Source organism: Erinaceus europaeus, chromosome 6 (assembly GCF_950295315.1).
Source record: "Erinaceus europaeus chromosome 6, mEriEur2.1, whole genome shotgun sequence".
In the NCBI taxonomy this organism is placed as follows: Eukaryota; Metazoa; Chordata; class Mammalia; order Eulipotyphla; family Erinaceidae; genus Erinaceus; species Erinaceus europaeus.
Genome location: NC_080167.1, coordinates 1,730,069 through 1,757,558, shown reverse-complemented (window position 1 = coordinate 1,757,558; position 27,490 = coordinate 1,730,069). Strand labels below are relative to the sequence as shown.

Below are 27,490 nucleotides of genomic sequence, written 5' to 3'. Positions count from 1 at the left end.
TGCCGCGCGCCCATTGGCCGGCGGCGCGAGGGGCGGGGCCCCGCCCTTTCCCCCCCCCCCGGACGCTCCTCCCACGCCCAATGGGCTCGCGGGGCCTGGGCCCCGCCCACTCGCCCTGGCCGGCGCCGACGGGCCCGACGTGGGGGGGCGGGGCCTCCGCCCGGGACCCGCCACGCGACTGTCAATCACGCGCGCTCACCTGCGCGCCCCACCGCCCGCCGCGGGCCTGTCACCTGGGCGCGGCTTCCGCCCCGACTTCCGGCGCGGCCTCCGGGGACCCGCCTTGCGGGCTACAGGGGCCCGGGGACATCCGGTGGTGACAGCGACACCCGCCGCGCCCACCACCTGCCCGCTCGGGCCGCCTCGCAGCGCAGCGCAGCGCAGCGCAGCGCAGCGCAGACGCCGGGAAGTGCGAGTGGGTGGCGACAGAGCTGCGACCGACTCCGGCAGCGGCCTCCATGCTCAGCGTCCTCCATGCACACGCCCTCCATGCACACGCCCTCCATGCTCAGCGGCCTCCATGCACACGCCCTCCATGCTCAGCGGCCTCCATGCACACGCCCTCCATGCACACGCCCTCCATGCTCAGCGGCCTCTATGCTCAGCGGCCTCCATGCTCAGCGGCCTCTATGCTCAGCGGCCTCTATGCTCAGCAGCCTCCATGCTCAGCGGCCTCCATGCACACGCCCTCCATGCTCAGCGGCCTCCATGCACACGCCCTCCATGCACACGCCCTCCATGCTCAGCGGCCTCTATGCTCAGCGGCCTCCATGCTCAGCGGCCTCTATGCTCAGCGGCCTCTATGCTCAGCAGCCTCCATGCTCAGCGGCCTCCATGCACACGCCCTCCATGCACACGCCCTCCATGCTCAGCGGCCTCCATGCACACGCCCTCCATGCTCAGCGGCCTCCATGCACACGCCCTCCATGCTCAGCGGCCTCCATGCTCAGCGGCCTCTATGCTCAGCGCCCTCCATGCACACGCCCTCCATGCTCAGCGGCCTCTATGCTCAGCGGCCTCCATGCACACGCCCTCCGTGCACGCGGCCTCTATGCTCAGCGGCCTCTATGCTCAGCAGCCTCCATGCACACGGCCTCCATGCTCAGCAGCCTCTATGCTCAGCGGCCTCTATGCTCAGCAGCCTCCATGCTCAGCGGCCTCCATGCACACGCCCTCCATGCACACGCCCTCCATGCTCAGCGGCCTCTATGCTCAGCGGCCTCCATGCTCAGCGGCCTCCATGCACACGCCCTCCATGCACACGGCCTCCATGCTCAGCGGCCTCCATGCTCAGCGGTCTCTATGCTCAGCGGCCTCCATGCACACGCCCTCCATGCACACGGCCTCTATGCTCAGCGGCCTCTATGCTCAGCAGCCTCCATGCACACGGCCTCCATGCTCAGTGGCCTCCATGCACACGGCCTCCATGCTCAGCGGCCTCTATGCTCAGCAGCCTCCATGCTCAGCGGCCTCCATGCACATGCCCTCCATGCACACGCCCTCCATGCTCAGCGGCCTCTATGCTCAGGGGCCTCCATGCTCAGCGGCCTCCATGCACACGCCCTCCATGCTCAGCGGCCTCTATGCTCAGCGGCCTCCATGCTCAGCGGCCTCCATGCACACGCCCTCCATGCACACGCCCTCCATGCACACGGCCTCCATGCTCAGCGGCCTCCATGCTCAGCGGTCTCTATGCTCAGCGGCCTCCATGCACACGCCCTCCATGCACACGGCCTCTATGCTCAGCGGCCTCTATGCTCAGCAGCCTCCATGCACACGGCCTCCATGCTCAGTGGCCTCCATGCACACGGCCTCCATGCTCAGCGGCCTCTATGCTCAGCAGCCTCCATGCTCAGCGGCCTCCATGCACACGCCCTCCATGCACACGCCCTCCATGCTCAGCGGCCTCTATGCTCAGGGGCCTCCATGCTCAGCGGCCTCCATGCACACGCCCTCCATGCACACGCCCTCCATGCTCAGCGGCCTCTATGCTCAGCGGCCTCCATGCTCAGCGGCCTCCATGCACACGCCCTCCATGCACACGCCCTCCATGCACACGGCCTCCATGCTCAGCGGCCTCCATGCTCAGCGGTCTCTATGCTCAGCGGCCTCCATGCACACGCCCTCCATGCACACGGCCTCTATGCTCAGCGGCCTCTATGCTCAGCAGCCTCCATGCACACGGCCTCCATGCTCAGTGGCCTCCATGCACACGGCCTCCATGCTCAGCGGCCTCTATACTCAGCGGCCTCTATGCTCAGTGGCCTCCATGCTCAGCGGCCTCCATGCACACGCCCTCCATGCACACGCCCTCCATGCTCAGCGGCCTCTATGCTCAGAGGCCTCCATGCTCAGCGGCCTCCATGCACACGCCCTCCATGCACACGGCCTCCATGCACACGCCCTCCATGCTCAGCGGCCTCTATGCTCAGCGGCCTCCATGCACACGCCCCCCCATGCACATGGCCTCCATGCTCAGCGGCCTCTATACTCAGCGGCCTCTATGCTCAGTGGCCTCCATGCTCAGCGGCCTCCATGCACACGCCCTCCATGCACACGCCCTCCATGCTCAGCGGCCTCTATGCTCAGAGGCCTCCATGCTCAGCGGCCTCCATGCACACGCCCTCCATGCACACGGCCTCCATGCACACGCCCTCCATGCTCAGCGGCCTCTATGCTCAGCGGCCTCCATGCACACGCCCCCCCATGCACATGGCCTCCATGCTCAGCGGCCTCTATGCTCAGCGGCCTCCATGCTCAGAGGCCTCCATGCACACGCCCTCCATGCTCAGCGGCCTCCATGCACACGCCCTCCATGCACACAGCCTCCATGCTCAGCGGCCTCTATGCTCAGCGGCCTCCATGCACACGCCCCCCATGCACACGGCCTCCATGCTCAGCGGCCTCTATGCTCAGCGGCCTCCATGCACACACCCCCCATGCACACGGCCTCCATGCTCAGTGGCCTCTATGCTCAGCGGCCTCCATGCACACGCCCTCCATGCTCAGTGGCCTCCATGCACACGCCCTCCATGCTCAGCAGCCTCCATCCACACGGCCTCCATGCTCAGCGGCCTCCATGCACACGCCTTCCATGCACACAGCCTCCGTGCTCAGCGGCCTCCATGCACACGGCCTCATGCACACGGTCTCCGTGCTCAGCGGCCTCCATGCTCAGTGCCTCTATGCGCAGCGGCCTCTATGCTCAGCGGCCCCCATGCTCACGGCCTCCATGCTCACGGCCTCCATGCTCACGGCCTCCATGCACACGGCCTCCATGCACACGCCCTCCATGCACACGGCCTCCATGCACACGGCCTCCTTGCTCAGCGCCCTCCATGCTCAGCGGCCTCCATGCACACAGCCTCACCACCCGACTCACTGTCACCCTTGCCCCTGACTCGCACCCTGTCCTGCCATCCCCAGCCTCTGACACTCTACCATGGACCTGTGCAGGGATTCTCAACGTACGTGGCCTCTTAATTATTTTGTCTTAGAGATTATTTTTTTAAATAATGTTTTTAAAATTATTTTATTTACTTATTTATTTATTTGGTAGAGACAGCCAGAAATCGAGAGGAAGGGGGAGACAGGATGGGGAAAAGACAGAGACACCTGCAGCCCTACTTCACCATTTGCAAAGCTTTCCCCCGCAGGTGGGGACTCGAACCTGGGTCCTTGTGCATTGTAACATGTTTGCTCAACCAGGTGCACCACCGCCTAGCCCCCAAAATTAATTTTTTATTTAAAGATTTTGTTTATTCATGAGAAAATAGGAGAGAGATTCAGACATCACTCTGGTACATGGCTGCGGGGAATTGAACTTGGGACCTCATGTTTTGAGAGTCCAATTCTCTCTCTCTCTCTCTTTCTTTTACCAGAGCACTGCTCAGCTCTGGTTTATGATGGTGCTGGGTACTGAACCTGGGACTTCAGAGCCTCAGACATGAGAGTGTTTGCATAACCATTATGTTATCTACCCTCTGCCCAAGGTTCACTTATCAGTAAAAGAAAATGAATGGGGGGGAGTCGGGCGGTAGCGCAGCGGGTTAAGCACACGTGGCGCAAAGCGCAGGGACCCGCAGAAGGATCCCGGTTCCAGTCCCCGGCTCCCCACCTGCAGGGGAGTCGCTTCACAGGCGGTGAAGCAGGTCTGCAGGTGTCTGTCTTTCTCTCCCCCTCTGTCTTCCCCTCCTCTCTCCATTTCTCTCTGTCCTATCCAACAACAACGACATCAATAATTACTACAACAATAAAACAACAAGGCCAACTAAAGGGAATAAACATTAAAAAGATTTTTAAAAAGAAAGAAAAGAAAATGAAGGGGGGAAGAGAACCAGAACATCACCTTGACCCATGCAAGCCATGACAGGGATGGAACTTGGGACCTCCCTCCCGCCTGAGAGTCCGACAATTTCTGCAGAAATTGCCACCTGCCAAGCCCCAACGGGGCCTCTTGTACCGTGCCTCCTGTAGCCAGCACCCAAGCTTCATTCTTCATGTCCCATCACTCCATCCCTGGCTCTCTCGAGAACATTTTGTTGCACCACTATCAGCGACTTTGAGGCAGCTCTGACCATCTGGGTTCAAGCTTTTGTGCTGACAAGTATTTCCAGCTCTCTCAGGGAACTAGATACCAGGAATGGGAAGCTCTGGGTCCTATGTTAACTGCTCATCCATTTTCCAAGTCACCCACAGCATCTCTCTGTAATCTTTTAGCCATGAGCTAAACCATTATTAGTCTCAGTTCACCTATAAGGACACTGGGACACAGGGCAGTGCAGTCAGTTGCCTGAGGTTCCTGTAGCAGAGCCGGGATCAGAACCCAGCTCTAACCAACCGTGTACAATACTAGGAGGTCAGGGCCACCGGTACCCATCCAAACTGAGCTCCCGCAGCCTGCCTGCAACCCAAGGAACTGTCAGCAGCTGGAGGCCCAACAGCTTGTCGCCCACCAGGCCCAGTCACCTGCGCTTGTAAGGCACATCTGGCTTGCCGTGGGACACCCTCTACAGGCACAGCCTAGGCAGTGGACTGGAGGAGCCAGGCCTGAGCTGTAGGGCCTGGGACAGGCCGCCGAGGGGCTCAGGCCAAGCCCTGGCAGGGCCATCTGGAGCCTGGAGTGATTTCACCAGCCCTTTCCTCGACGCCACAAGACCGAGACATTCTTGCAGGCTTTGCTTCAGTCTTCACATTCCACAGGTTTCTGGTTTCGCATAAACAGCGGCAGCAGCAGACATGGGGCTGGGCACGCACTATTTTGGTCTTAGTGTTGGAGCGGGGGAAGGCATTCTCCCTCTCCAGAGGTTCCAGAGTGTGGGTTCTTGGTCCCAACTCCTGGCAGGGCCGACTGGGCCTCTCCTGGTGCTGTGGGCCTAACCCACAGAAGGGAGGAGTCAAACAGGAAGCCCTGAGCTGGGTACTCACAGCCTCTGCTCGTGGTTCAGGTCCTTGGTTCCGCTGTCAGAGCACATGCACAGTGAAGCCCTGGCTGCCTGGGGTGGGCTGGGGACAAGTGAGAGGCCGGGGCACCCATCTCTGGGAGGCCGGGCAGGGGTTGACGTCCCAGTTTCTCATTTTCTTTTGTAAGGCTACCCAGCACACAAATACCTACTCTGGCTTTTCCTGTAAGATCTTCAACAAGAGGGAGTCGGGCGGTAGCGCAGCGGGTTAAGCGCACGTAGCACAAAGCTCAAGGACCGGCATAAGGATCCCGGTTCGAGCCCCCGGCTCCCCACCTGCAGGGGAGTCGCTTCACAGGCGGTGAAGCAGGTCTGCAGGTGTCTGTCTTTCTCTCCTCCTCTCTGTCTTCCCCTCCTCTCTCCATTTCTCTCTGTCCTATCCAACGACAACAACAATAATAACTACAACAATAAAACAACAAGGGCAACAAAAGGGAATAAATAAAATAAATATAAAAAAAATATCTTGAACAGGAGACTTCTCTCTGAGCCTGTCTCATCTGCAACATGGGAATGGGGGTGGGGGTGGGGGCACCTCCCTGTTCTGAGACTTCAAATACAAACTGTATTTTTTATTTTCGAACCAGTAGGACTTGCAAAGCACTTGAAAACCTACCTCTGTCACAGGGGCAGGTGGTGGCACAGCCAGTGGACCTCACACCTTGCTGACCGCGGGTGGGAAGCTGGGTTCAAGCGTGACTGCCAGGAACAGTGAGGCTGTGTAGGCTCTGAGCCCTGAGGCTAGCCTTGGTGACAACAACAATTTTGACTGTCTTGAGTAATTCCCAGTACCTGGCCTAATTTAGCCACCGGTCCACGGCCAGGGCCCTGGCTTCATGGTGGTGCCACCATTGACTGGATATCCTTGCGCAAATTGGCTCCACTTCTCAGAACCCGTCTCCTCTGCAGGGAAGGATGCCAAGTAGTTACTTGCTGAAGGCAGGAGCCGTGACTGAAACAGTAAACGTGACATTTCTGGCTTCTTAAACTGCCTCAAGACGTGTCTCCAGTGAACAATACAATGAACAAGAGAATCCCTGGCCCCGCGCGACACTCCAGCGAGGAGCACGGGACATTTGTTGGGGAGTGCCAAGAGCGAAGCTGGGGGTGGGCGGTGGGCAGAGGAAACGTCTCCGTGGGGCAGCAGGCTCAGGAGGGAGTGGTTACACTGGAGAGAGCAAGAGGAGGGAAAGAATGAGTGAAGGAAGGATGGGAGGAATGCCCACGGGAGAGAAACAGGTATCTGGCCAGTCAGCTGCGGTGGGCGCTCTTGCTAGCCTCCCCTGTACCTCAGTCTGTGTGTAGAACAAAAATGCCCACAGGACTGCAGGAGTGAAAATGGACAAAGTGCTACACGAGGAGTAGAAGTCAGTCATTCCTGAAGTCGGGCTGTAGCGCGGCGGGGTAAGCGCACATGGCACGAAATGCAGGGACCGGTGTAAGGATCCCGGTTCGAGCCCCCGGCTCCCCACCTGCAGGGGAGTCTCTTCACAGGCGGTGAAGCAGGTCTGCAGGTGTCTTTCTCTCCCCCTCTCTTGTCTTCCCCTCCTCTCTCCATTTCTCTGTCCTAACAACGATGACAATAACTACAACAATAAAAATAAGGGCAACAAAAGGGGAAATCAATCAAATTAAAAAAAAAAAAATAGTCATTCTATGCCTGGAGTGCTCTCCCGAGTCCAGCAGTGCAGTGCACGTGTGCTCAGCAGACCTGCCAGCAGAATCTTTGATGAGGGCAGAGCTGAGGCTCAGCAGGCCGACGCCCAGAGCACAGCAGCCCACAAGGACTGGGCGAACCATGAGGCCTCTCTATCCCAACAGAGGGAGAAAGTCTAGATTCTTTTTGTTTAGTGTTGCTGGGGCTCAGTGCCTGGGATGCATTGGATCGACCTTCTCGTGGTGCATCCCGTGAGTTCCCATTCATTGGGGAAACTGACGATCCTTCCTAGCCGACTGAATCCACATGGATCCCAGTCACTTTCAAAGCCAGCAACAAGCAGCTCCTGACAGCTTTCAACCTGACTCTGTTGACTGGCTACGGAAGAAGGGCAAACGCTAGAAGAAGAGGAAGTGCCTGCACCATGAATCTGGGCTCCTGGAGGCCATTTTTCCCTTTTGTTGCCCTTGTTGTTGTAGCCTTGTTATGGTATCGAACCAGGATTCTTACCAGATCTTATGCTTTGCGCCATGTGCACTTAACCCGCTGCGCTACCACCCGACTCCTGGGGCTAGGGTTTTTATATTCTTTATTTATTGGATAGAGACAGACAGAAATCAAGAGGGAAGGGAGTGATAGAGAGGGAGACAGAGAGGCACCTGCAACACTGCTTCACCACTCACAAAGCCTTCTTCCTGCAGGTGAGGACTGGGGGCTTGAACCCTCGGTTCCTTGCACACTATAATGTGTGTGTGTGCTTAAGCAGGTGTGCCACCATCTGGTCTTGAGTGCTCTGTGTCGACTTGTGGTGCAAATGGCAGAAACATTCAAACGAGGTCAGATACATTTGAAAGGGGTCAGAGGTCAGTAAGACTCAGGCCATTTGATCCAGACCCACAGACAAGGCTGCTGGTCTTCTTCCTGAGGTGAGGTTGTTCCTTAAGCTTGAACCCCTCCGAGCACAGCTCCAGGCTCACAGCCAGGCTCACACATCCATCCACACAGTGATTCTACTGGTAGCTTCTGCTCAGCGGTGGCGGCACAGTCCCTCGTGTCTCATCCCTTTATACCAGGACACCTCCTGCCTCCGTCCCGTGGAGGCGTGGAGAGTATCCCGTGCTGTTCTGTGGACTGTCTGGCTCCAAGACACCAAACTCAGAGTCTACACACAGCAGGCGAGAGGAAACCGCTGATCTTAGGAGCTGACGTCTGACTCTTTGGGTCAGCAGATCAGAACCCGTATGCCAGCACACAGCCTGGACATGAGCTGCGATCTACTTTTGGGGCTTCGAGGGGTCTATGCAGTATAACCCTGAGGACTGCGTCAACTCCAGCAAGCCACACGGTCCCAGCGTGACACAGTACAGCCTCGCGAGTAAAGCCTAGATCCTGAGCCCTGTGGGCTCAGGTCCTGAACAGCCGGCACCGCAAGCCCCCCCAGCGTGCCCGGTCCTCCTGTAGCCTGGTGACGTGAAGGCAGTGGTCCCCGGGATGGCTGGATGGGCAGCTCTGGCTTCCCAGAAGCCTCCCCGGTCATGTGGCCTCGGGTGGCCCTGAATCACAGGGTGCGCCTGGAGGAGCCAAGTGTAGCAAGGGCGGCCGGCTTGCCCACAGAGCCAGCCAGGACAGACACCCATTCAGGAGCTCCGGAACCGGCCTCTCGCCCTGGAGCACAGCTCAAAAGGCTCATTCAGTCGTCTGCCCAATTCCTGGCCTCAAGTCAGAGCAGCTAGAGGCCAGAAGGACCCACCAGCCCACAGGGGAGTGGCCTGTGCCTCTGCCCCAAAACCCAGTCCTGCTCCCCTCTGGAATGGTAGCGGCTAGTCTCGGGAGAGGGCAGGGCACGAGGAAGCACCAGGAAGAGCCTCCCTGGGCACTCAGACCCGGGTCCCACTGCGGAAAGTAATTTTCTGGGAGGTGGCTCGTGGATAAGGCACTGGACTCTCAAGCATGAGGTCTCGAGTTCAATCCCCAGCAGCACACGTACCAGAGTGATGTCTGGTTCTTTCTCTCTCCTCCCATCTTTCTCATTCATAAATAAATAAAATCAACAAAAAAGAAATTCTAATTTTCCTCTTGGCTCTGAGGGGATTTGGGGCAATCAGATGGAAAGCAAACGCCAACCAGGTCAGGACCCCTGGCAGGCAGGGGCAGTGTGCAGCCGGCACACTGAATGCTGGGGGGCCCCGTGCTGAACTCGAGGGGGGGACAGGGCAGCGACCTTGGAGTGGCCCGCTCTGAGCCCTGCCCACCACCTCCTCGCTGAATGCTGGGGGGCTCCGTGCTGAACTCGAGGGGGGGACAGGGCAGCGACCTTGGAGTGGCCCGCTCTGAGCCCTGCCCACCACCTCCTCAGGCAGCCAGAAGGCCACTGGGGATCGCAGGAAGCAAATACTGAGACATTCTGAATGAAGTCAGCTCTAGGTCAGACTTCAGAGAACAGCCAGCAGGCTCCCTCCCTGAGAGGGTGTCATCCCCAAATAACGGCCCTCGTCTGGTGCTCCCTGCGGCGTCAGCTTCACCTCTGCTGTATGATTTTGGGCATGTAACTCAGCCTCTCTGTGCCTTGGTTAACTGGCGGCAAAGTCATCGTCAGCTGAGAGCAACGTGGGCTGAAACGATTCCCAAAACACCGGTAGCAAGTCAGTTTGATGTTGGCTCTCAAACGGTGCGAGGTCTCGGCATGACTAAGTGCCACCATGGCTGGCGGACGACTCCAGGCTCATGGGAAGCAGCTACCTCACCTCTGGGGGCTGGCCCGCAGGAGACACCCCATTCAGAGCAGGTCGTGCCTTCGGAGGGGCCAGATGTTTCACAGGACAATCACAACCTTTAACCGCGCTTCTGAGAGAAACAGTCGAAGATGCCTAAGACCTGAAGGTGGCACAAAGAGCTCCGGGCGCCACTCTCAGCCCTGCACTCACGGCCTGGGATGGATGGGGCAGGGTCAGGTCCGACAGGGACTCACAAGGAGGGTGCAGGAGTTTTATTAGGCAGCTCACGAGGTACAAAACGAGGACTTGCTATCACCCTGCCACAGTGCCGCGGCTGAGACACGCTGCCCAGTGGGCTGCCCATGGGTCAGTCCAAACCAGGCCCCACACTGAAGAATTCCAGAAACTACAGGAAGCAGAGTGGCCCAGAAAGCCCAGCTACCCTGGTCAGTGTGGGAGGAGCTGAGGGAAAGAAACCGCAGGAAAGACCTCAATTTCCAAAGAGAGCAGGTGTGGGCGGGGTGGGGGACAGGAGAGCTGTGGCTGGGACGCGCCAGGCCTCTCCTACTTCTTTCTCCCTCCTCTCTCCTTGAGGGCCAGGTGGATGATGGCGCCGCTGGCCATATTGTAGTAAGCCAGCGAGTTGGAGTCCTTGATGAAGATGCCCTGGAGGACAGACAGCATGTCTCAGGAGTGGCCGCCAGCCCCGCGTGCTGTGACAGCCTCGTGACTCCCCAGGTCCACACCCCAACTTGGCAGCAGGAGGACACTGGGTTCTTCCTCAAGGGCTTTATCTCCATGCTCACTAAGCCATGGCTGCTTTGCCAACATCTGGCTTAAAGCTTCTCTTCCCGAGAAGCCGGCCCTGACCTGGCCCAAAGGCCTCACTCACACTCGCCAGCCTCACCGTGCAGAACGGGGACCCACCAGCCTTCAGGGGACAGTTTGGCAACTGGATTCCCACTCCCACCCCCACCCCTAAGCACAGACATGACCCCACAGGGCCAGGCACCCGCCACGGCACTCCAAGTGCTGCCCCAGCTGACCGGCCCACTCAGAGCGCCACCCTCTCAGGCTGCTGCAGGCAGCCATGTCTGCCGCCTCCCCACCCCCTTCCTGCAGGGACTTGCCAGCATGGCAGTGGGGGCACCAGCCTTGACTGACCTCATACTGCAGCTTCTGCTTTCCTGCGGGCATGCCCGTGGCCTCGTGAATCTTCACCTTGATGACCGAGACCTGCGACAGCAGAGAGGTCACTTGTCGCTCTGCCTGGTCAGCAGAAGGAAGCCGTCCCCACCACCCGGTGGCCCGGTGACACGCACCTGGTCTGTGAGCGGGAGGGTGAATACCAGCACCTGCCCGCTGAGCTTCCATTCTGTCTTGTCCTGCATGCTGGGTACCTGGACTTTGACGGACACTGGACCCTGTGTGTGGAGCTGTCTGTTAGCCTGCGAGCCCGAGCCTGCCTGGAGCTGCGCTCCCCGTCCTGGGCCATGCAGACACGTCCCGTGTCCCTCTGGGATCCTGGCCCCGGCCCCTGCTTCCCCACCGACACATCTCCCTCTTGACAGACTTCGGACAACATATATATTGCCAAGACAGGTGGGGTGGGTGGAAGGAAGAGGAGGCGGCCGGGGGCGAGACCGCCATGCTGCCTCCCGGGATGAAGACGGGGAGACCCCTGTGGCTGGAGAGGCGGGGAGGGTACAGGCCTTGCATGTGAGGCTCCAGGTCCAATACTGGCATTTCATGCACACTGTGGAGGGACGCTCTGATCTTTCTCATAAAAATGACCGCTTTTTAAAAACTGCGGCCTGAGAGGTGGTGCAGCAGCTAAGGCCTTGGACCGTCGAGTGTGAGGTCCAGAGTTCAGACACCAGCACTGCAGGTGGCAGAATGTGACTCTGGTGTTCCCGTGCTCTCTCTGTCTCTCCCCGCTCACCTCAGAAGTAAATGCGTGAGCCCCAGGGAATTAAGGTCTGTGCTCAGGAGTCCGTCGTGTGCCCTCCTCAAAGCAATAGCCAGGACTCACCCAGCTGGCCTGCGCCCCACGGGCCCACCAGGTGCTCGAGGGCCGCACAGGGCGTCTGTCCCCACAAGCGAAAGCTGCAGGAAGCGGCCGGGGCCCCGGCTCACCTTGTTCCTGCGCAGGAACTCCTCCTCGGGCATGAGGCTGTCCTCAGTCTTGAGCTTCTTAGAGGCCGGCTCATCCTCCATGGGAGGTGGGGGGTGCACAGGGGGCATGGGGGCAGGGGCCGGCACAGGCGCCACGGGCGGGGCAGGCACGAAGGCTGCAGGGGAGGGAGGGAGAGCGGTGGACTGAGTGGGTGGGCCGGGGCTCAGCTCCAGGGGCCGAGGGGGGACGTGTGGGCTCCCGCTGTTCCCGCAGGTGTGAGGTGCCATTCCGGGCCAAGTCTGCGCCAGCAGAGACGGAAAGATGGGCAGAGGCCGGCAGACAAGCTCCTGCCGGGCTGGGCCCCTGCACCGCCCTCCAGGCCCCTCTCAGCCCGGAGATCTGTCACAGGGAGCTAGGCTCTCCTCTGGGCCGCCCCCGCAGCTCTGCCCTCGGCCACTGCCGTGCGCACAGCACCAGTTCCACAGCCCCAACCCAACGCCACGAGAGACTGACCTGTGGGCACAATCATGGGGGGTGGGCGGGGGGCCATGATGGGAGGGGCCGAGGGGGGCATGGGCACCACGTTGATCCTGGGCGCGTGGATGATGGGGGGCATGGGGGCGATCACCGAGCCTGGGGGCAGCCTGACGACCGACGCCATGGGGGGCCGAGGCATGACAGGCACTGCGGACACGACTGTCGTGCGAACGGGAGGTGGCATCTGCAGGTGGGCGGGAAGGAGCCACAGGTCACAGGGAGCCACGCAGGGTGCCCAGGACACACAGCTGTCAGCCGGCCCAGCCTGGGGACGAGGCCCGCAACTCCGCCTCAGGCCCAGGTGACAGGCGCTGCTGGGAGCGCCACCTGCTGTCGGCACAGAGAACCCTGGTCCTCGTCTTCCACGGTAGGGAGACCAGGCTAGAGCGCCCCACTTACACCCATAAGGCCCTTTCCTCTCAGTGAGACCCGCAAAGCACACAGCTGCTGGGACCTTCCGGGAACCCAGCTCTGAGGATAGTTCTGGAGGCTGCCTGCTTACCGCGGGAGGCCGGGGCACCGACGTGATGGGTGGCGCTGGGGTGGGGATGTTGGTGGCTGAAGACGGCGGTGGCGGCTGCTGGGGGAGCTCATTGGGCTTGCTGGGGCCGATCTTCTCTTTGGTGTCATCTTCCGGCACCAGGCCCTTGGCCTTGTGGATGGCCTCGATCTGCTCCTGCAGGGTGATGTTGGCCTGCGCGGCCTGCTGGGTGCGGGCCATGCTGCCCGAGTGGCCGTCCCAAGTCACCTGCGAGGGGAAGCCGAGTGTCAGAGCCCCGGCACCAAGAGCCAGTGTGGGGTCACGGGGCCCCGCCGGGCCCACCTTCTCCTCCGGCTTCTGGATCTCCTCCTCGCCGATCTTCTTCCCGATGGCCGTCTCCTCCACGCCGAAGATGTCGGTACGCCGCTCGGCAAGCTGCTTCAAGCTGCTCTCAATGTCCAGGCCTAGATGTTCGCGACGCGGAGGCCGGGGACAGAAAGGGGGACTAAGGCGTCGTGGGCTCCTCACACTGCAGCCCCCAGCCCTCCTGGCGGCGACACTGAGCCTGTGAGCCCCGCCTCTGGGCTCACAGAGCCCTCCCTCTTTTTTGTTCTTGTCTTTGTTTATTGGATACAGACAGCCAGAAATTGAGAGAGAAGGGGTTGATAAAGAGGGAGAGAGACAGAGACACCTGCAGCCCTGCTTCACCGCTTGTGAAGCTTTCTCCTTGCAGGTGGGGACCAGGGGCTCGAACCTGGATCCTTGCGCATTGTAACACGTGCGCTCAACCCGGTGTGCCACCGCCCGGCTCCTGCTCCTCCCTCTTTGAGTGCTATTCTGACCACTGCCAGCCCAGGACCCACCTCACTCCGAGGACACTGTGGCCAGCCCAACCTCCCCAGACTGCACCAGGCCTGAGCGCCCCTCCAGCACCCACCGAGCCCGCCCAAAGCTGAGGCCGTGGAGAACCCCCTCAGAGCTGTACCCTGTGCTCAAAGCCCCTGCTGACCTGAGCAAGCCGCAGGCACCCCACCCGGGCCCTGTGCGGGGCGTACTCACCTGGGGCGTACACCTCGTCGTCGCTCTGCTTCTCGCGGATGGAGCGGTCTCGCTGCTCCAGCCAGCGGGGGTCGAGCAGCCCAATACGCATGTGCTCCTGCATCTTGCTGGCCGGGATCTTCTCCCCCGTGATGGGGGACACGAGATACTCGTCCGGAGCCGGCGCTGGGGGCAGCGGCTTGGAGGCTATGAGGAGACAGGCATTTAAGGCCCCGCGCAGGACACAGTCCTGCAAGCTGCAGGATACTGGAGGTGACGGCCCACCCCGAGAAGCCCCACTCATGCTCCGAGGGTCGCCACAGACGGGGCAGGCCCACCTTTGGGGTCGTAGTCCTTCCGCACAATGACCTGGTCCGGAGTTGGAGGCAGAGGCGGAGGCATGGGTGTCTCTGGGGGTGGGGGCACCTTCTGCCCTTCCTCCTCGTCATCTGAACCCTGAAAAGCAAACCAGAGGCCGGACTCCAGAGGGGCAGAGGAGCAGCCCTGAAACTGAGCGCCAGAGGCCGGGGTGGCCCACAGCCCAGGGCCCAAGCCCTGTGCCAGCGGAGTCCATGTGCTAAGCCTCCTGGGGCATCCTGGCCAGCCGGCTTCTTGCCAAGCGGCTTCCTCCCAGCACGAATGGAGCCCGGCCCTGGCGCTGTCACCCGCGCAGGCGTTTCCAGCAGCTGGCACCAGGCCGTCCCAGGAGGCCAAGGGCACTTAGCACGCTGGGACGGGCAGGGGCGAGCGGCACTCCATGAGACTGCTCCCCAGCAGTGCTGGGAGGGAGGGGAGCCCAGTTCCCACAGACAACAAGGCCCTTTCTTCCCGGGGCCTGTCTGCTCAGAGGGCATGGCAGGGGAGCTGGGCACAGGCTTCCAAGAGAGTTCCGGGAACAGCTCACCACTGGGGCCAAAGCTCAAAGGCCCCGGAGGAGGCGGAGAGCAGAAAGGGATGGAGGCAGGGGCAGGGCCTCGGCACGGACAAGCAGGCCTGGGAAGCGGCACGCAACCCTCTCAGCTGGAGGGCGGCCACTTGGCCTGGGCTCGGGCAGCTGTTGGGCCAGGGCAACCTGTCCGGGGCCGGGGTAGCGGGCAGCGCCCCAGACCCACCTCGTCCATGTCCTGCACTTGGGTGTCCTGGTCCAGCTGGGAAGGAGGCTCCTCTGTCTTCTCCTGCTTCTCGTCCTCCTCGTCCGACTCCACCTCCATCTCCACCTCCTCGCTCTCCCCAAACTTCTCGTAGCGCTCCTGGATGAGGATTCGGGCCCCCAGCTCCTCCGGGGTGGTGGGGGGAGGGAAGTTGCCTGGCAGGGAGAGCCCCGGTCACCACAGGCACCCCTCGGGCTCCCGAGGCCTGGGCCGCCCCCGCCACTGCCCACGGCGCCGCCTCACCTTGCTCGCTGGGCTGGAAGTCCACCGTCTCCACCACCACGAAGTCGTGCCAGTCGATCTGGGCGTAGGCCACGCGCTCCTTCTCCTTCTCCTCCTCCTCCTTCTTCCTCTCGCGCTCCTGGAACTTGGCCCACTCCACACGGTAGCACACCTACAGGCACAGCCCAGGCTCAGCCCCGCGGCCCAGACGGCCAAGCCCTCCCGCGAAGCCGGCACAGGCTGCTCGGGAGCTTTCCCAGGGAGCAGGCGACTGCGTTCCCGTCGGGCTCGGAGTCTGAGCAAGGTGAGGACTAAAAGCCACAGAAAATAGCCGGCCACCAGGAGAGCCGCAAGAAACAGCCCTGGAGTCCCCCCCTGGACCTGCCCGGGACTGGACTCTGACAACAAGCTGCCCCCCCCCCCCCCCCGTCTGTGTAGTGGCTGAGCGGGCGGCCACATGAGCAGCCACAGCCCAGAGCTGAGGAGACCAAGCCTGCCGGAAGCCGGCACCACCCTGAAAACCCGAGCTTCCAGAGGAAGTGGCAGGGTAGGGGTACGCGGACCAAGCCTGAAGCAAAGCAGAAAGGGGGCCGTGTGGGGAGCAGGGCGCCTGGCCTCGGTCTTGTGGCAACAAGGCCTTTCTCTCCACCGTGCCTGAGACATACAGGGGACAGCCCCTGGGACGGCCTCCAGACACGAAGCGGAGCTCAACGCGCACCATCGCTGACTGCAGGCGGGGAGGCGGCTCAACAGGCAGCGCAGACCGGCAAGGGTGAGGCCCCGCGTTCAGCCCGAGCAGACTGGCCTCGCCTCCCTCCATCAGTAAGAATAAGCAAGGAAATAGATGTCTTTTTCTTTTCTCCCTTTTTGTCACGAGTTACTGCTGGATTTCAGTGCCTTCACAGCTCTACATTTCCCTTTTTTTTTTTAAATAAAGGCTGAGAGACAGAGATAGGAAGGAGAGATACCCGCAGCAAGTGGGGCCCAGGAGCTTGAACCCGGATCCGTGCACGCGTAACGTGTGCTCTCAGGGTGAGCTCTGGCCAGGCCCCTAGATAATTCTTTTAAAAAAGGAAACGCAACTTACCTGGTCCAGAACCTCTCGGGGGTTCTCTGCCTCTTTCTTGAGCTTTGAGAATAAGCCTTTGGGTGGGATCAAGATCTGAAACACAGTCAGTCACAGCGACTGTCAGTGCAGTGCAGCCTGTGACTGGGTGGGTCTGTGCATGAGGAAAGGACAAGGGGGCAGGGGACCTGGGTCCCTCAATGCTACATGGCCGCAGCTCTGGGTGAGTCACCCAGTGACCTGTGACTTGGCTTCTTTCTACAGAAAGGTGCCACAGCCAAGCAGGACGGCCCTCCAGCCGGCAAGGAGTCTGTGGGACCAGACCATCGGCGAGCCAGCTCAAAGCTTTGAGTGGTGAAGCAGGGCTGCTGGTGTCTCTCTGTTTCTCGCCTTATCTCCCCCTTCCCTCTTGACTTCTGGCTGTCTCTATCCAATAAAGATAATCAAAATCTTTAAAAAAAAAAAGTTGGGTGAGGGTAGATAGCATAATGGTTATGCAAACAAACTGCCAAGCCTGAGGTTCTGAAATCCAGGGTTCAATACCCCGTACCACCATAAGCCAGAGCTGACCAGTGCTCTGGTTAAAAAAGGGGGGGGGGGATACTTCTCTTGTTGTGTTTTTTTTTTTTTTTTCCTTATTGCCACCAGGGTTCCCACTGGAGCTTGGTGCCAGCACTACAAATACACAGCTCCCAGTGGCCATCCCCCCCCCCCCCCGCCGCAGTTCACTGTTTTAAGACAGGACAGACGGAGAGAAATTTAAGAGAACAAGGAGATAGAGAGGGAGAGAGACACCTACAGACCTGCTTCACTGCTCATGAAGCGACCCCCCTGTAGGTGGGGAGCGGGAGCTGTAGGGGGTTTTGTGTGAATTAAGTGAGGTAATAGGAGGCAGTTTTAAGGGTATGCATCTTCCCAGGCCGTGTGAGGCAGAGAGAGATGTGAACACACTTCAGGGCAGACAGTACCCCTGGGCCTTGTCACACAGGGGCCCTCCTGCTAAGAGCAGCCACCAACCCTGCACCTGCCGTCTCTTCAGAAACCATCGTGAGCCAAGCTTCACTAGAGGAATAACTGGGGCGGAGAGGCGGCCCACGCTGCAGCCCTCCCGTTAGCACAGGCTCCCAGGCGGCCACCTTGGTGTACTGCTCCACCAGCTTCGTGAAGTAGCTGAACAGGCTGTGCTGCGGGCGGAGGAAGTCGAACTGGTAGTTACGCTGCTCCTTCTGCATCAGCTGCGTCAGGAACTGCCGCCCGTTCCTGGCCACAAACTGCGCCGTCAGCTTCACCACGTCCAGGTCGAAGGCCGAGATGGAGGGGGGGTCTGCAATGAACTCAAACTCGGGAGGGGGCTCCTTGGGGACGACAGTCTCCTGGATCACCTGGGCCTGGACCTGCGTGGAGACAGAGGGCGGGGTTGGCTGCCAAGGGAGGGGCCCGGCCCCAAGCATGCACCTTGCTGCTGTGATCACGGGCTCACAGAGCGGCACCTTCTCAACTGCCGAGGCGGTGACTCCCAGACAGGCTTCCAGTCGAGCCTGGGCCCTTCTGCATCTCTGCAATGGCTGACACTCAGTGCCCAGGCTGGGCCGCAGAAGCCCAGCCAGAGAGCCAGCTTGCTAACTCCCACCCAGAGACAGAGGGCCTCCGAGCACCACTTACAAAGGAGGACAAGCGCCCTGGACTAGCCAGTCCCAGTGCAGTGTCTTGACTCCCACGGTGCAGGGGAGGTCTCCACCACCCCAATTCCAGAGGGGAGCAGACAGGAGGCACATGGAGCTGGGCCACCCCCTCCACTGACAGCCGAACATACCAGGGCCCGGGCCCAGCCATGCCAGTGAGGGCAAACAGGAGGGAAGTGAGCACTAGGGGCGCACAGGTCACATCACAGACCCCCACCCCAGACATGGGGCCACGAGGTGCATGGACCATGCGGCCCTGAGGCTCAGTCCCCAGCTGTGGAGTGGCCACTCTGCCGGCCCTGGCACTGCCCCCCCGAGGGCCACCCACACACGGAGCAGAGGCAGCCAGGAGACCTCTGCCGGCCGGCCGGCATGCAAAATAACGGAGCCCCACCTTCTGGGGCAGCTGCTGCTGGGTCTGCTGCTGCTGCTGCTGCTGCATGACCTTGGGGATGGCGGCCGACGGCTCCTGGGCCTTCCCCTCCTTGAACTCGCTGACCTTGTGGCGGTAGTAGGCATGGTAAGGGTCGTTGGGGTTCAAGAAGTTAAACTTGGGGTTGTTGATCTCGTTCTGCCGTATTCTCGCTTCAAATTCAGGTCCGTTTCTGGAAGAAGGAAGATGGCTCAGCACCCTCCTCAGCCCTCCAGACCCTGCTGCCCCACCAGCCAGAGCGTCCAGACTCTGCGGCTTTGGCCCCTTTTTTCCTTAAATCAGTTTTTTTAAAAGGGATTATTTATTTATTTATTCCCTTTTGTTGCCCTTGTTTTATTGTTGTAGTTATTGTTATTGATGCCATCATTGTTGGATAGGACAGAGAGAAATGGAGAGAGGAGGGGAAGACAGAGAGGGGGAGAGAAAGACAGACACCTGCAGACCTGCTTCACCGCCTGTGAAGCGACTCCCCTGCCGGTGGGGAGCTGAGAGCTCCAACCAGGATCCTTACGCTGGTCCTTGTGCTTTGTGCCACGTGTGAGACACGGTGCCATACAGAGAGAGAAGCCAGAGCACCATCACGGCACAGGAGGCAGCGTAGGGATCAGCCAGGAACCCCAGGCTTCAAGCTAGTCCCCCAGCTGCTCTGCTCCCTTTCCGCAAAGGTCTGCTAACAAGAGCGAAAGTCACCAGAGCACAGTCCTGGCACGTGTGGCATTGCCCGAGGTCAGAACTGGGGCCTCACACAAGCAAGGCCTGCCCCCACCCGAGGCACCTGCCTATGTGCTGTCAGTCCCTGTGTCTACTATCCACATGTACTGAAAAGAGAGCCAAACATTACTACCTCAGATGAGGACCGGAGGCTTTACTGACCGAAGACAATCATAATGAGAACAAAGTGACGTGTTACATTTTGGCCGAGGCAGCTGTCACGTAGAGGTGGGTGCCCAAGTGCTGGCGAGGCACTGGAGGAGGCACACGAACACCTGGCACAGACTTTGCCCTGAAGGTCCTTGGGTGGGGAGGAGGAAGCTCAGGACGGATGCAGATACCCAGACGCGATGTGTTCTCTGCTCAAGGCCTGAGTCAACTCATCTCAGTCAGAGCAGCAGAGACAAGAACTCCATGAATGGGGAAGCTTGCGTTGGAAACTACCTTATGCTTTTACAATAGATAAAATAAAGGACTGGGGAGATAGCAGAATGGTTCTGCAAGACCTTCATGTCTGAGGCACCAAAGGTCCGAGGTTCAATCCTCAGCACCACTGCTGCCCACAGGTGAGCAGTGTTCTGGTGAAAAAAAAGAATAAAATGTTTTTAAAAAGATGAACTGGGGGTCAGGCGGTAGCGCAGCGGGTTAAGTGGTGGCACAAAGCACAAGGACCCGAGTAAGGATCCCGGTTCGAGCCCCCGGCTCCCCACCTGCAGGGGAGTCGCTTCACAGGCGGTGAAGCAGGTCTGCAGGTGTCTGTCTTTCTCTCCCCCCCTCTGTCTTCCCCTCCTCTCTCCTATCCAACAACAATGACATCAACAACAATAACAATAATAGCCACAACAATAAAAAACAAGGGCAGCAAAAGGGAAAAATAAATAATAAAAAAGATGAACTAGGGGGCCGAGCTGTGGCGCAGCAGGTTAAGTGCACATGGAGCAAAGCGCAAGGACCAGCGTAAAGATCCTGGTTCAATCCCCCGGCTCCCCACCTGCAGGGGGGTGGCTAACAAGCAGTAAAGCAGGTCTGCAGGTGTCTGTCTTCCCCTCCTCTCTCAATTTCCCTCTGTCCTATCCAACAACAACAGTAATAACAACAGTGATACATAACAAGGGGAAAAAAAGGCCTCCAGGAGCAGTGGATTCCTGCACCACTGAGTCCCAGCAATAACTCTGGAGGCAAAAAAAAAAAAAAAAAAAAGATGAGCTAATGTCGTTTTCGACGGGTTAGGTTGTTTTCGCCGGGCTGGCTTCACGGGCGGGTAACAGACGACCAGGGACTCATAGTTGAGCTGTAGGCAGTATCTCTTTATTCATGCAGGACGCAGCACAATCTAAGCCGAGCTGAGCTAAACTCAAGGTAAAGTACTCTAAAACTCACAATGCTGTCTTTATATATACTTGCCAAGTAGGGTGGAAACAGGGTGTGACATAGAGAGGGTGGAGAGAAAAGTGACTGGTGACAATCAGAGTGTGACAAGGAGAGGATCAGGGTGTGACAAGGAGGGGGGGTGGAGCAAAAACATATCATGAAACAGTGGGGATTGAACCAATGCCCTGGAGGAAGGTACTTGTTAACAGCGGTTATATAAATAGAATGAAGTGGTTATGTAAATAGAATAGTGTTAAGCAGGGGGGATTTAAACCAAATGAAACAGAAAGGGTCTCATGCATACCAACAAGCTAAAGCCTGGGCTGGAGGTAGGCTTTGTGCAGAAGGGCCCTGTTTTGACCCCAGAACCACATCAAAGTTTCAGTGAACCGATATGAAGCCTCCTTCCTTTTTCCGGGCTGGGGCCTGGAAAGACGCGGCTTCAGGCCCTGTGTGAGACACGGCAGGTGACAGGCTGAGTGGCGACAGGCTGAGTGGTAGTCACCGCGCCCGGGGAGCCTCCAGTCTGGACGCCTCCAGCCGCAGGCCAGTGAGCAAACGTGTCCCCCCACCCCAGGTGCAGAGCTTCCCAGACCACCAGACAGGCGGCAAGGCTCCCAAAGCCTGGATGTGACCGGCTCAAGTTTCCAAGTCTCCACCAACCCCTCAGGTCACACACCACCTTCCCTCGCTCCTTCAAGCGCTAAGAGTGTTACCTGGACCTCACCCCTATGGACATCTCATCTTTGACAAAGGGGCCCAGACTATTACATGGGGAAAGCAGAATCTCTTCAACAAATGGTGTTGGAAACAATGGGTTGAAACATGCAGAAGAATGAAACTGAATCACTGTATTTCACCAAATACAAAAGTCAATTCCAAGTGGATCAAGGACTTGGATGTTAGACCAGAAACTATCAGATACTTAGAGGAAAATATTGGCAGAACTCTTTTCTGCATAAATTTTAAAGACATCTTCAATGAAATGAATCCAATTACAAAGAAGACTACGGCAAGCATAAACCTATGGGACTACATCAAATTAAAAAGCTTCTTCACAGCAAAAGAAACCACTACCCAAACCAAGAGACCCCTCACAGAATGGGAGAAGATCTTTACATGCCATACATCAGACAAGAGTTTAATAACCAACATATATAAAGAGCTTGCCAGACTCAACAACGAGACAACAAATAACCCCATCCAAAAATGGGGGGAGGACTTGGACAGAATATTCACCACAGAAGAGATCCAAAAGGTCGAGAAACACATGAAAAAATGCCCCAAGTCTCTGATTGTCAGAGAAATGCAAATAAAGACAACAATGAGATATCACTTCACTCCTGTGAGAATGTCACACATCAGAAAAGGTAACAGCAGCAAATGCTGGAGAGGGTGTGGGGTCAAAGGAACCCTCCTGCACTGCTGGTGGGAATGTCAATGAGTCCAACCTTTGTGGAGAGCAGTCTGGAGAACTCTCAGAAGGCTAGAAATGGACCTACCCTACGACCCTGCAATTCCTCTCCTGGGGATAGATCCTAAGGAACCCAACACATCCATCCAAAAAGACCTGTGCACACATATGTTCTTGGCAGCACAATTTGTAATAGCCAAAACCTGGAAGCAACCCAGGTGTCCAACAACAGATGAGTGGCTGAGCAAGTTGTGGTCTATATACACAATGGAATACTACTCAGCTGTAAAAAATGGTGACTTCACCGTTTTCAGCCGATCTTGGATGGACCTTGAAAAAATCATGTTGAGTGAAATAAGTCAGAAACAGAAGGATGAATACGGGATGATCTCACTCTCAGGCAGAAGTTGAAAAACAAGATCAGAAAATAGAAGTAGAACCTGAAATGGAATAGGCGTATCTCACCAAAGTAAAAGACTCTGGGGTGGGTGTGGGTGGGGTGAGGAGAATACAGGTCCAAGAAGGATGACAGAGGACCTAGTGGGGGTTGTACTGTTCTATGGGAAACTGGGGGATGTTATGCATGTACAAACTATTGTGTTTACTGTTGAATGTGAAACACTAATTCCCCAATAAGGAAATTAAAAAAAAAAAAAAAGAGCGTTCCCCGATGCCGCGCCTGGCCGCGTGCAAGGCTGGCACTCCACTGGAGGCAGCAGGAGCCGCCGCCACACAGAGACAGTGCTCAGCATTCTCGGGGTCTCCAGTCCGGGGCGACACAAGTCTCTGTACCGCCCTGGTGGCCGCCCACAGCCGGGCCAGCTCCTCAGCTGCGGGTCCTGGTGCATGACTGACACAGCAAGATCTCAACAGTCTGTCAACTGGAAGCATCGGGGGGAGCACCCCCAGCCCCAGAGAGCGTGCACTCATGGCGGGGCACGAATGCCCACTGAAACAGCCGTCACGCCCAGGGCAGACCAGGAGCCAGTAGACAAGGGACTCTGGCTGTCTGTCTCCGAAGCCCCAGCTCCACATCTGGAAGCAATCTGCAAGGCAGACCGGCAGCAGCGGGAGTGCCCAGACCAGGCCGTTCTGTTCCGTGAAGTCCACTTAAACCCCAATTGAGGCGCACAGCCTCCACCACAGGGAAATGAGTCCAGCAGCCAGAGGCGTGATTCTGACTCAGCCCAGCTGGCGGGACTTTTGCAGGGTAATTTCCACTTCAGCAGGCAGCTCAGAAAATGCAAGGAAGACGGTTCCCAGAGAGGGAAGGCTGCTTCTGGAAGCCTCAAGTGGTCACTGTGTTTGCTGGGTCCCCCCAGCGAGTGCACAAGCAGCAGGCCGGGAGGGGTCCTGGACACTCCCTTCCTCTCAGGGAGCAAGGCAGGCCCGGCTGTAGTCAGACGCACTGGCAGAGGCAGCTGCCAGGCCAGAACAGGGCTGGAGCTGGAGAAGCACAGACTTTGTTTGTTTCAATACTTACTTCCGTATTTAAATGAGAGAGATCAGAGGCCTGCTCAGCTCTGGCTTATGGTGCTGGGGATTGAACCGGGGACCTCAGAAGCTCAGGCCTGGAAGCCTTTTTGCAGAGCCACTATGTAGTCTGCCCAGTCACTTCAATTTTAACAAAATTTGGATAACTATTCCTGTTGCAGCAGAGGTTGGCACAAAACCATAGGGAACAACTTGGCAAAGATGTGCAAGAAATCATTTTAAATAATCTTCCACCAATAATATGCCCCACAGAACTTTCTATAGATAGAGTAGCCCAACACAGAGGAATGTGCAGATGTCTCCACAATCCGCTCGGCTTCTATGACACGGGGAGTCTCAGGGAATCAAAGGCTGTGTGAGCCTGAATGTGGGCACCTCACTCAGCAAAGATGGAAAAGGCTGGGGGTGCGACCAACCACCAACACACATGTCCAGTGGAAAAGCAATTAAAGATGCCAGACCTCTCACCTTCTGCACCCCCAAAAGAGTTTTGATCCATATTCCCAGAGGGGGAGAAATGGCAGGCGGGCTCTGAACTCCAATTCGATCAGGACTCGGAGAGAGAAGAGTTAGAAAGGGCATTTGGATATAATAATAGGTGTAGGTCTGTGACTTAGGAAGAGAAGGCAGGACTGCATAAAGAATGAGCGAGTATAACAGCTAAGTACAGACAGACATAGTCAGCCCGCATCTGTGGCCTTGGGAGAGTGAATGCAGCTTGCGATGGAGGAAGGAGGACACAGAACTCTGGCGCTGGAAAAGGCGTGAATCATACCTGGTAGTTTATGATCCTGTAAATCAGTACCAAGTCACTAGGAGAAAAATTGGTAGCTATCATCTTTCTTTTTTTCCTTTTTACCAGAGCACTGCTCAGCTCTGGATTATGATGGTATGGAGGATTGAACCTGGGACTTTGGAGCCTCAGGCATGGGAGTCTGTTTGTATAACCATTATGTTATCTATCCCCGTCCCCCCTAATATCTTTATTTATTTATTTTACGCTTGTTTTTTATTGTTGCTATAGTTGTTTTGTTGTTATTGATGTCATCGTTAGGACGGAGAGAAATGGAGAGAGGAGGGAGACAGTAGAGGGAGAGAAAGACAAGACACCTGCAGACCTGCTTCACCGCCTGTGAAGCGACTCCCCTGCAGGTGGGGAGCCGGGGGCTCGAACTGATAATTTTTTTAAATGAACACGGGCACCCTCCACCCATGACTACAGCAGCGGTGGCCACGGGGCACCTGAGAAAAAGCTTAAACATGGCACCACGGAGAAGAGCAGGAGGCGGAAGGATCCCCGCGCACATCATGACAACCGCAGCGCAGGCGCTGGGGCCGACAGCAGACAGAAACGGGGAGAGCAGCTGGGGGAGCAGCCAGGGTGCCTAGTGGTGAGCGGTGAGTCCTCCCACACCCCGCGTGTGCCGTGCTGCCCGATGGGGACCACCACACCTCTGGGCACCCTGGGCCCTGCGCCTGCCTGCCGCTGTCTGTGCAGCTCAGACGACGCAGAGGGACAGAAGCGGCCCGGGGCGCAGCCAAGCTCAGCGGGCAGGGCAGCGCGGCAGGCCGCCAGGGTGTGTTCCAGGACAGGACGGGGGGAGAGGACTCGGTGGCATCCCGAGGTGCTAAGGGGTGTGGGCACCGCAGTCGGCCGCCAGCTGTCTCGTGTGGCCTGCGGGCCAGCAGCCCAGACACGGCAAACAGACCGCTGACTCGAGGGCGGACTCGGCGCTGCCTCACCTGGCCACGAAGCTGGCGGTCTTGTCGACGATGTTGCGGACCTCTGGGGGCGGGTAAATGATCCCCACCACCGGCTTGGACGGGGCAGAATCCTCCTTGGACGAGGCCTCCTCCTCTGTGGGCTGTGGAGACAGAACGAGGTGAAAGGTGCCGGCCGGACCGGACTCCCGCCAGTCCCTCCCGACTCCCCTCGGCCGGCCTCTCGCTCGGGACTCTCACTCGGGAGACAGGAGCAGCCTCCGGGGGCCGGGCGCCGGGGGTCGGGAGGGCCTGGAAAGACCTGTCTGGGACCCAGCAGGCGCTGGGCATGCGAGAGCCTGGGGACGCAGCTGGCGCAGAGAGCGGCGGTCTGACCCTGAGCGGGGCTCCGTGCCAGCGGCCTCTCCCTCGGAAACGACCCTGCGGGGCCTCCCTCCGCTTCCCGGGGCGGCTCAGCACCCACGAGCGCTGGGTCCGGCCCCACTGACCCCACCCGGGGCACCGAGACCACTCCTGCGGGAAGCCCTCCGCTCCAGCCTGGCACACGCTCCTCACTCTGCCCTCAGCACACCGAGCCGTGCGACACCCCAGGTCACGCCCAAGGGCCAGCGCTGCGGCCTCGGCTGCCACCCTCCGCACAGACCTGCGCTGCCGGCACCGGGACGCCTCGTTAGACGGGGTCAGACGGGGTCAGACGGGGTGCGGTCCCGGACTCGCCCAAGCACCTCCAATGCACAACTAACCTCTAGAGCTACACGGACGAGTCTTCTTACCAGCCCCAGGGACAGACGGTGAAACGGAGAAATCAACTTTTTAGAAATATTTATTTACTTTTTGTTGCCCTTGTTTTCTATGGCTGTAGTTGTTATTGTTGTTACTGATGTCGTCGTTGTTGGATAGGACAGAGAGAAATGGAGAGAGGAGGGGAAGACAGAGAGGGGGAGAGAAAGACAGACACCTGCAGACCTGCTTCACCGCCTGGGAAGCGACTCCCCTGCAGGTGGGGAGCCGGGGTTCGAACCGGGATCCTCATGTCGGTCCTTGTGCTTCGCGCCACCTGCGCTTAGCCCGCTGCGCTACAGCCCGACTCCCATCTTTATTTTTTTAATTTGATTTCCGCCCCTTTTGTTTTATTGTTGTTGTAGTTATTATTATTGTCGTTGTTATTGATGCCGTCGTTGTTGTTGGACAGGACAGAGAGAAACGGAGAGAGGAGGGGAAGACAGAGAGGGGGAGAGACAGACAGACGCCTGCAGCCCTGCCTCACCGCCTGTGCAGCGACTCCCCCGCAGGTGGGGAGCCGGGGGCTCGAACCGGGGTCCTCGTGCGGGTCCCTGCGCTTTGCGCCCCGGGCGCTGAACCCGCCGCGCCCCGCCCGGCCCCCGCAACGCTGAGGTGGCCCCGGCCCGCCACGACCTCGCTCAGGCCCCCTCAGACTCGGCCGTGCGTCCGTCTGCGGCCGTCCGGGTGTCCGGGACGCCGGCTCCCCCACCGCCCAGCCCAGCCCAGTCCTGCGGGGCGTCTTGGCTCGTCCCGGGCCCGCGGAGGGGGCGCAGAGCTCGGCGGCAGGCGGCACGAAGCGGGTGCCCGGTGGGTGCCCGCGGGCCGGGCGCGGCCGCCTCCTCCTAGAAGCCCCCCCGTCTCGGCCCGGCACCATCGCCACCGCCAGCCGGCAGGCCGGGCAGCACCGGTCGCCGGGGCTCTAGCGGGAGCTCTGCGCCGGGCTGACCGGGGACGACGCGGACGGGGCCTCGGGGCTGCTTCCAAAGCCCGGGGCGGGGGGCTCAGGGGCCGGGCACCGGGTCAGGCTGGGCCGTCCCCGCTACCCGCGATGGCGGAGAGACCCCGGGGCGGCCGCTAAGCGCCCCCCGCCCTTCCCAAGCCGCACTTCCGGCCCGCCGGCTCCGCCACCGGAAGGCGCCGCGCGGGCGCAAGGCCTCCTGGGACTTGTAGTCCCTGCCCGCGCAGGTGAGCGGCTCGGAGGGCGGGCGGGCGGGCGGGCGGGCGCGCAGGCCGCGGCGCGGGGTTGCGGTACCTGCTTGGGCTCGGTGGCCGCGGGCGGCGGCGGCGGCACGGCGGGCACGGGTCCGGCCGGCATGACGGCGACGCTTAGGGCAGCCAGTCCGCCTGAGTATCGCCGACCGACGCGGCGTCAGGGCAGCTCCTCACACGGACCGTACGACCGTACGACCGTACGACCGGCCGAGACGCAAGATGGC

The 27,490-nt window shown here is 59.1% G+C and overlaps 1 protein-coding gene across 1 annotated transcript; it reads right to left on the bottom strand.

The window, feature by feature from the left end:
• Positions 1–10,090: 10,090 nt before the first annotated feature.
• SF3A1 (splicing factor 3a subunit 1) lies at positions 10,091–27,461 on the bottom strand. The gene is made up of 16 exons (XM_007529264.3): positions 27,307–27,461; positions 25,293–25,414; positions 18,521–18,731; positions 17,581–17,838; positions 16,466–16,540; positions 15,400–15,550; positions 15,118–15,311; positions 14,344–14,461; positions 14,027–14,212; positions 13,310–13,431; positions 12,989–13,234; positions 12,463–12,670; positions 11,970–12,124; positions 11,156–11,257; positions 10,998–11,069; positions 10,091–10,499 (listed from the first exon to the last, which is right to left on the bottom strand). The coding sequence occupies exons 1-16, from the start codon at positions 27,367–27,369 to the stop codon at positions 10,398–10,400; spliced, it is 2,385 nt and encodes a 794-aa protein (XP_007529326.2). The 5' UTR covers positions 27,370–27,461; the 3' UTR covers positions 10,091–10,397.
• Positions 27,462–27,490: the final 29 nt, after the last annotated feature.

Excerpts from the sequence above, each read along its gene's own strand:
- SF3A1 (XM_007529264.3), bottom strand. The coding sequence starts at position 27,369 with ATGCCGGCCGGACCCGTGCCCGCCGTGCCGCCGCCGCCGCCCGCGGCC. Across the intron at positions 17,839-18,520 it reads AGCAGCAGCTGCCCCAGAAG|GTCCAGGCCCAGGTGATCCA; the intron begins GTGGGGCTCCGT and ends GTCTCCACGCAG. Across the intron at positions 13,235-13,309 it reads TCCAGAAGCCGGAGGAGAAG|GTGACTTGGGACGGCCACTC; the intron begins GTGGGCCCGGCG and ends TTCCCCTCGCAG.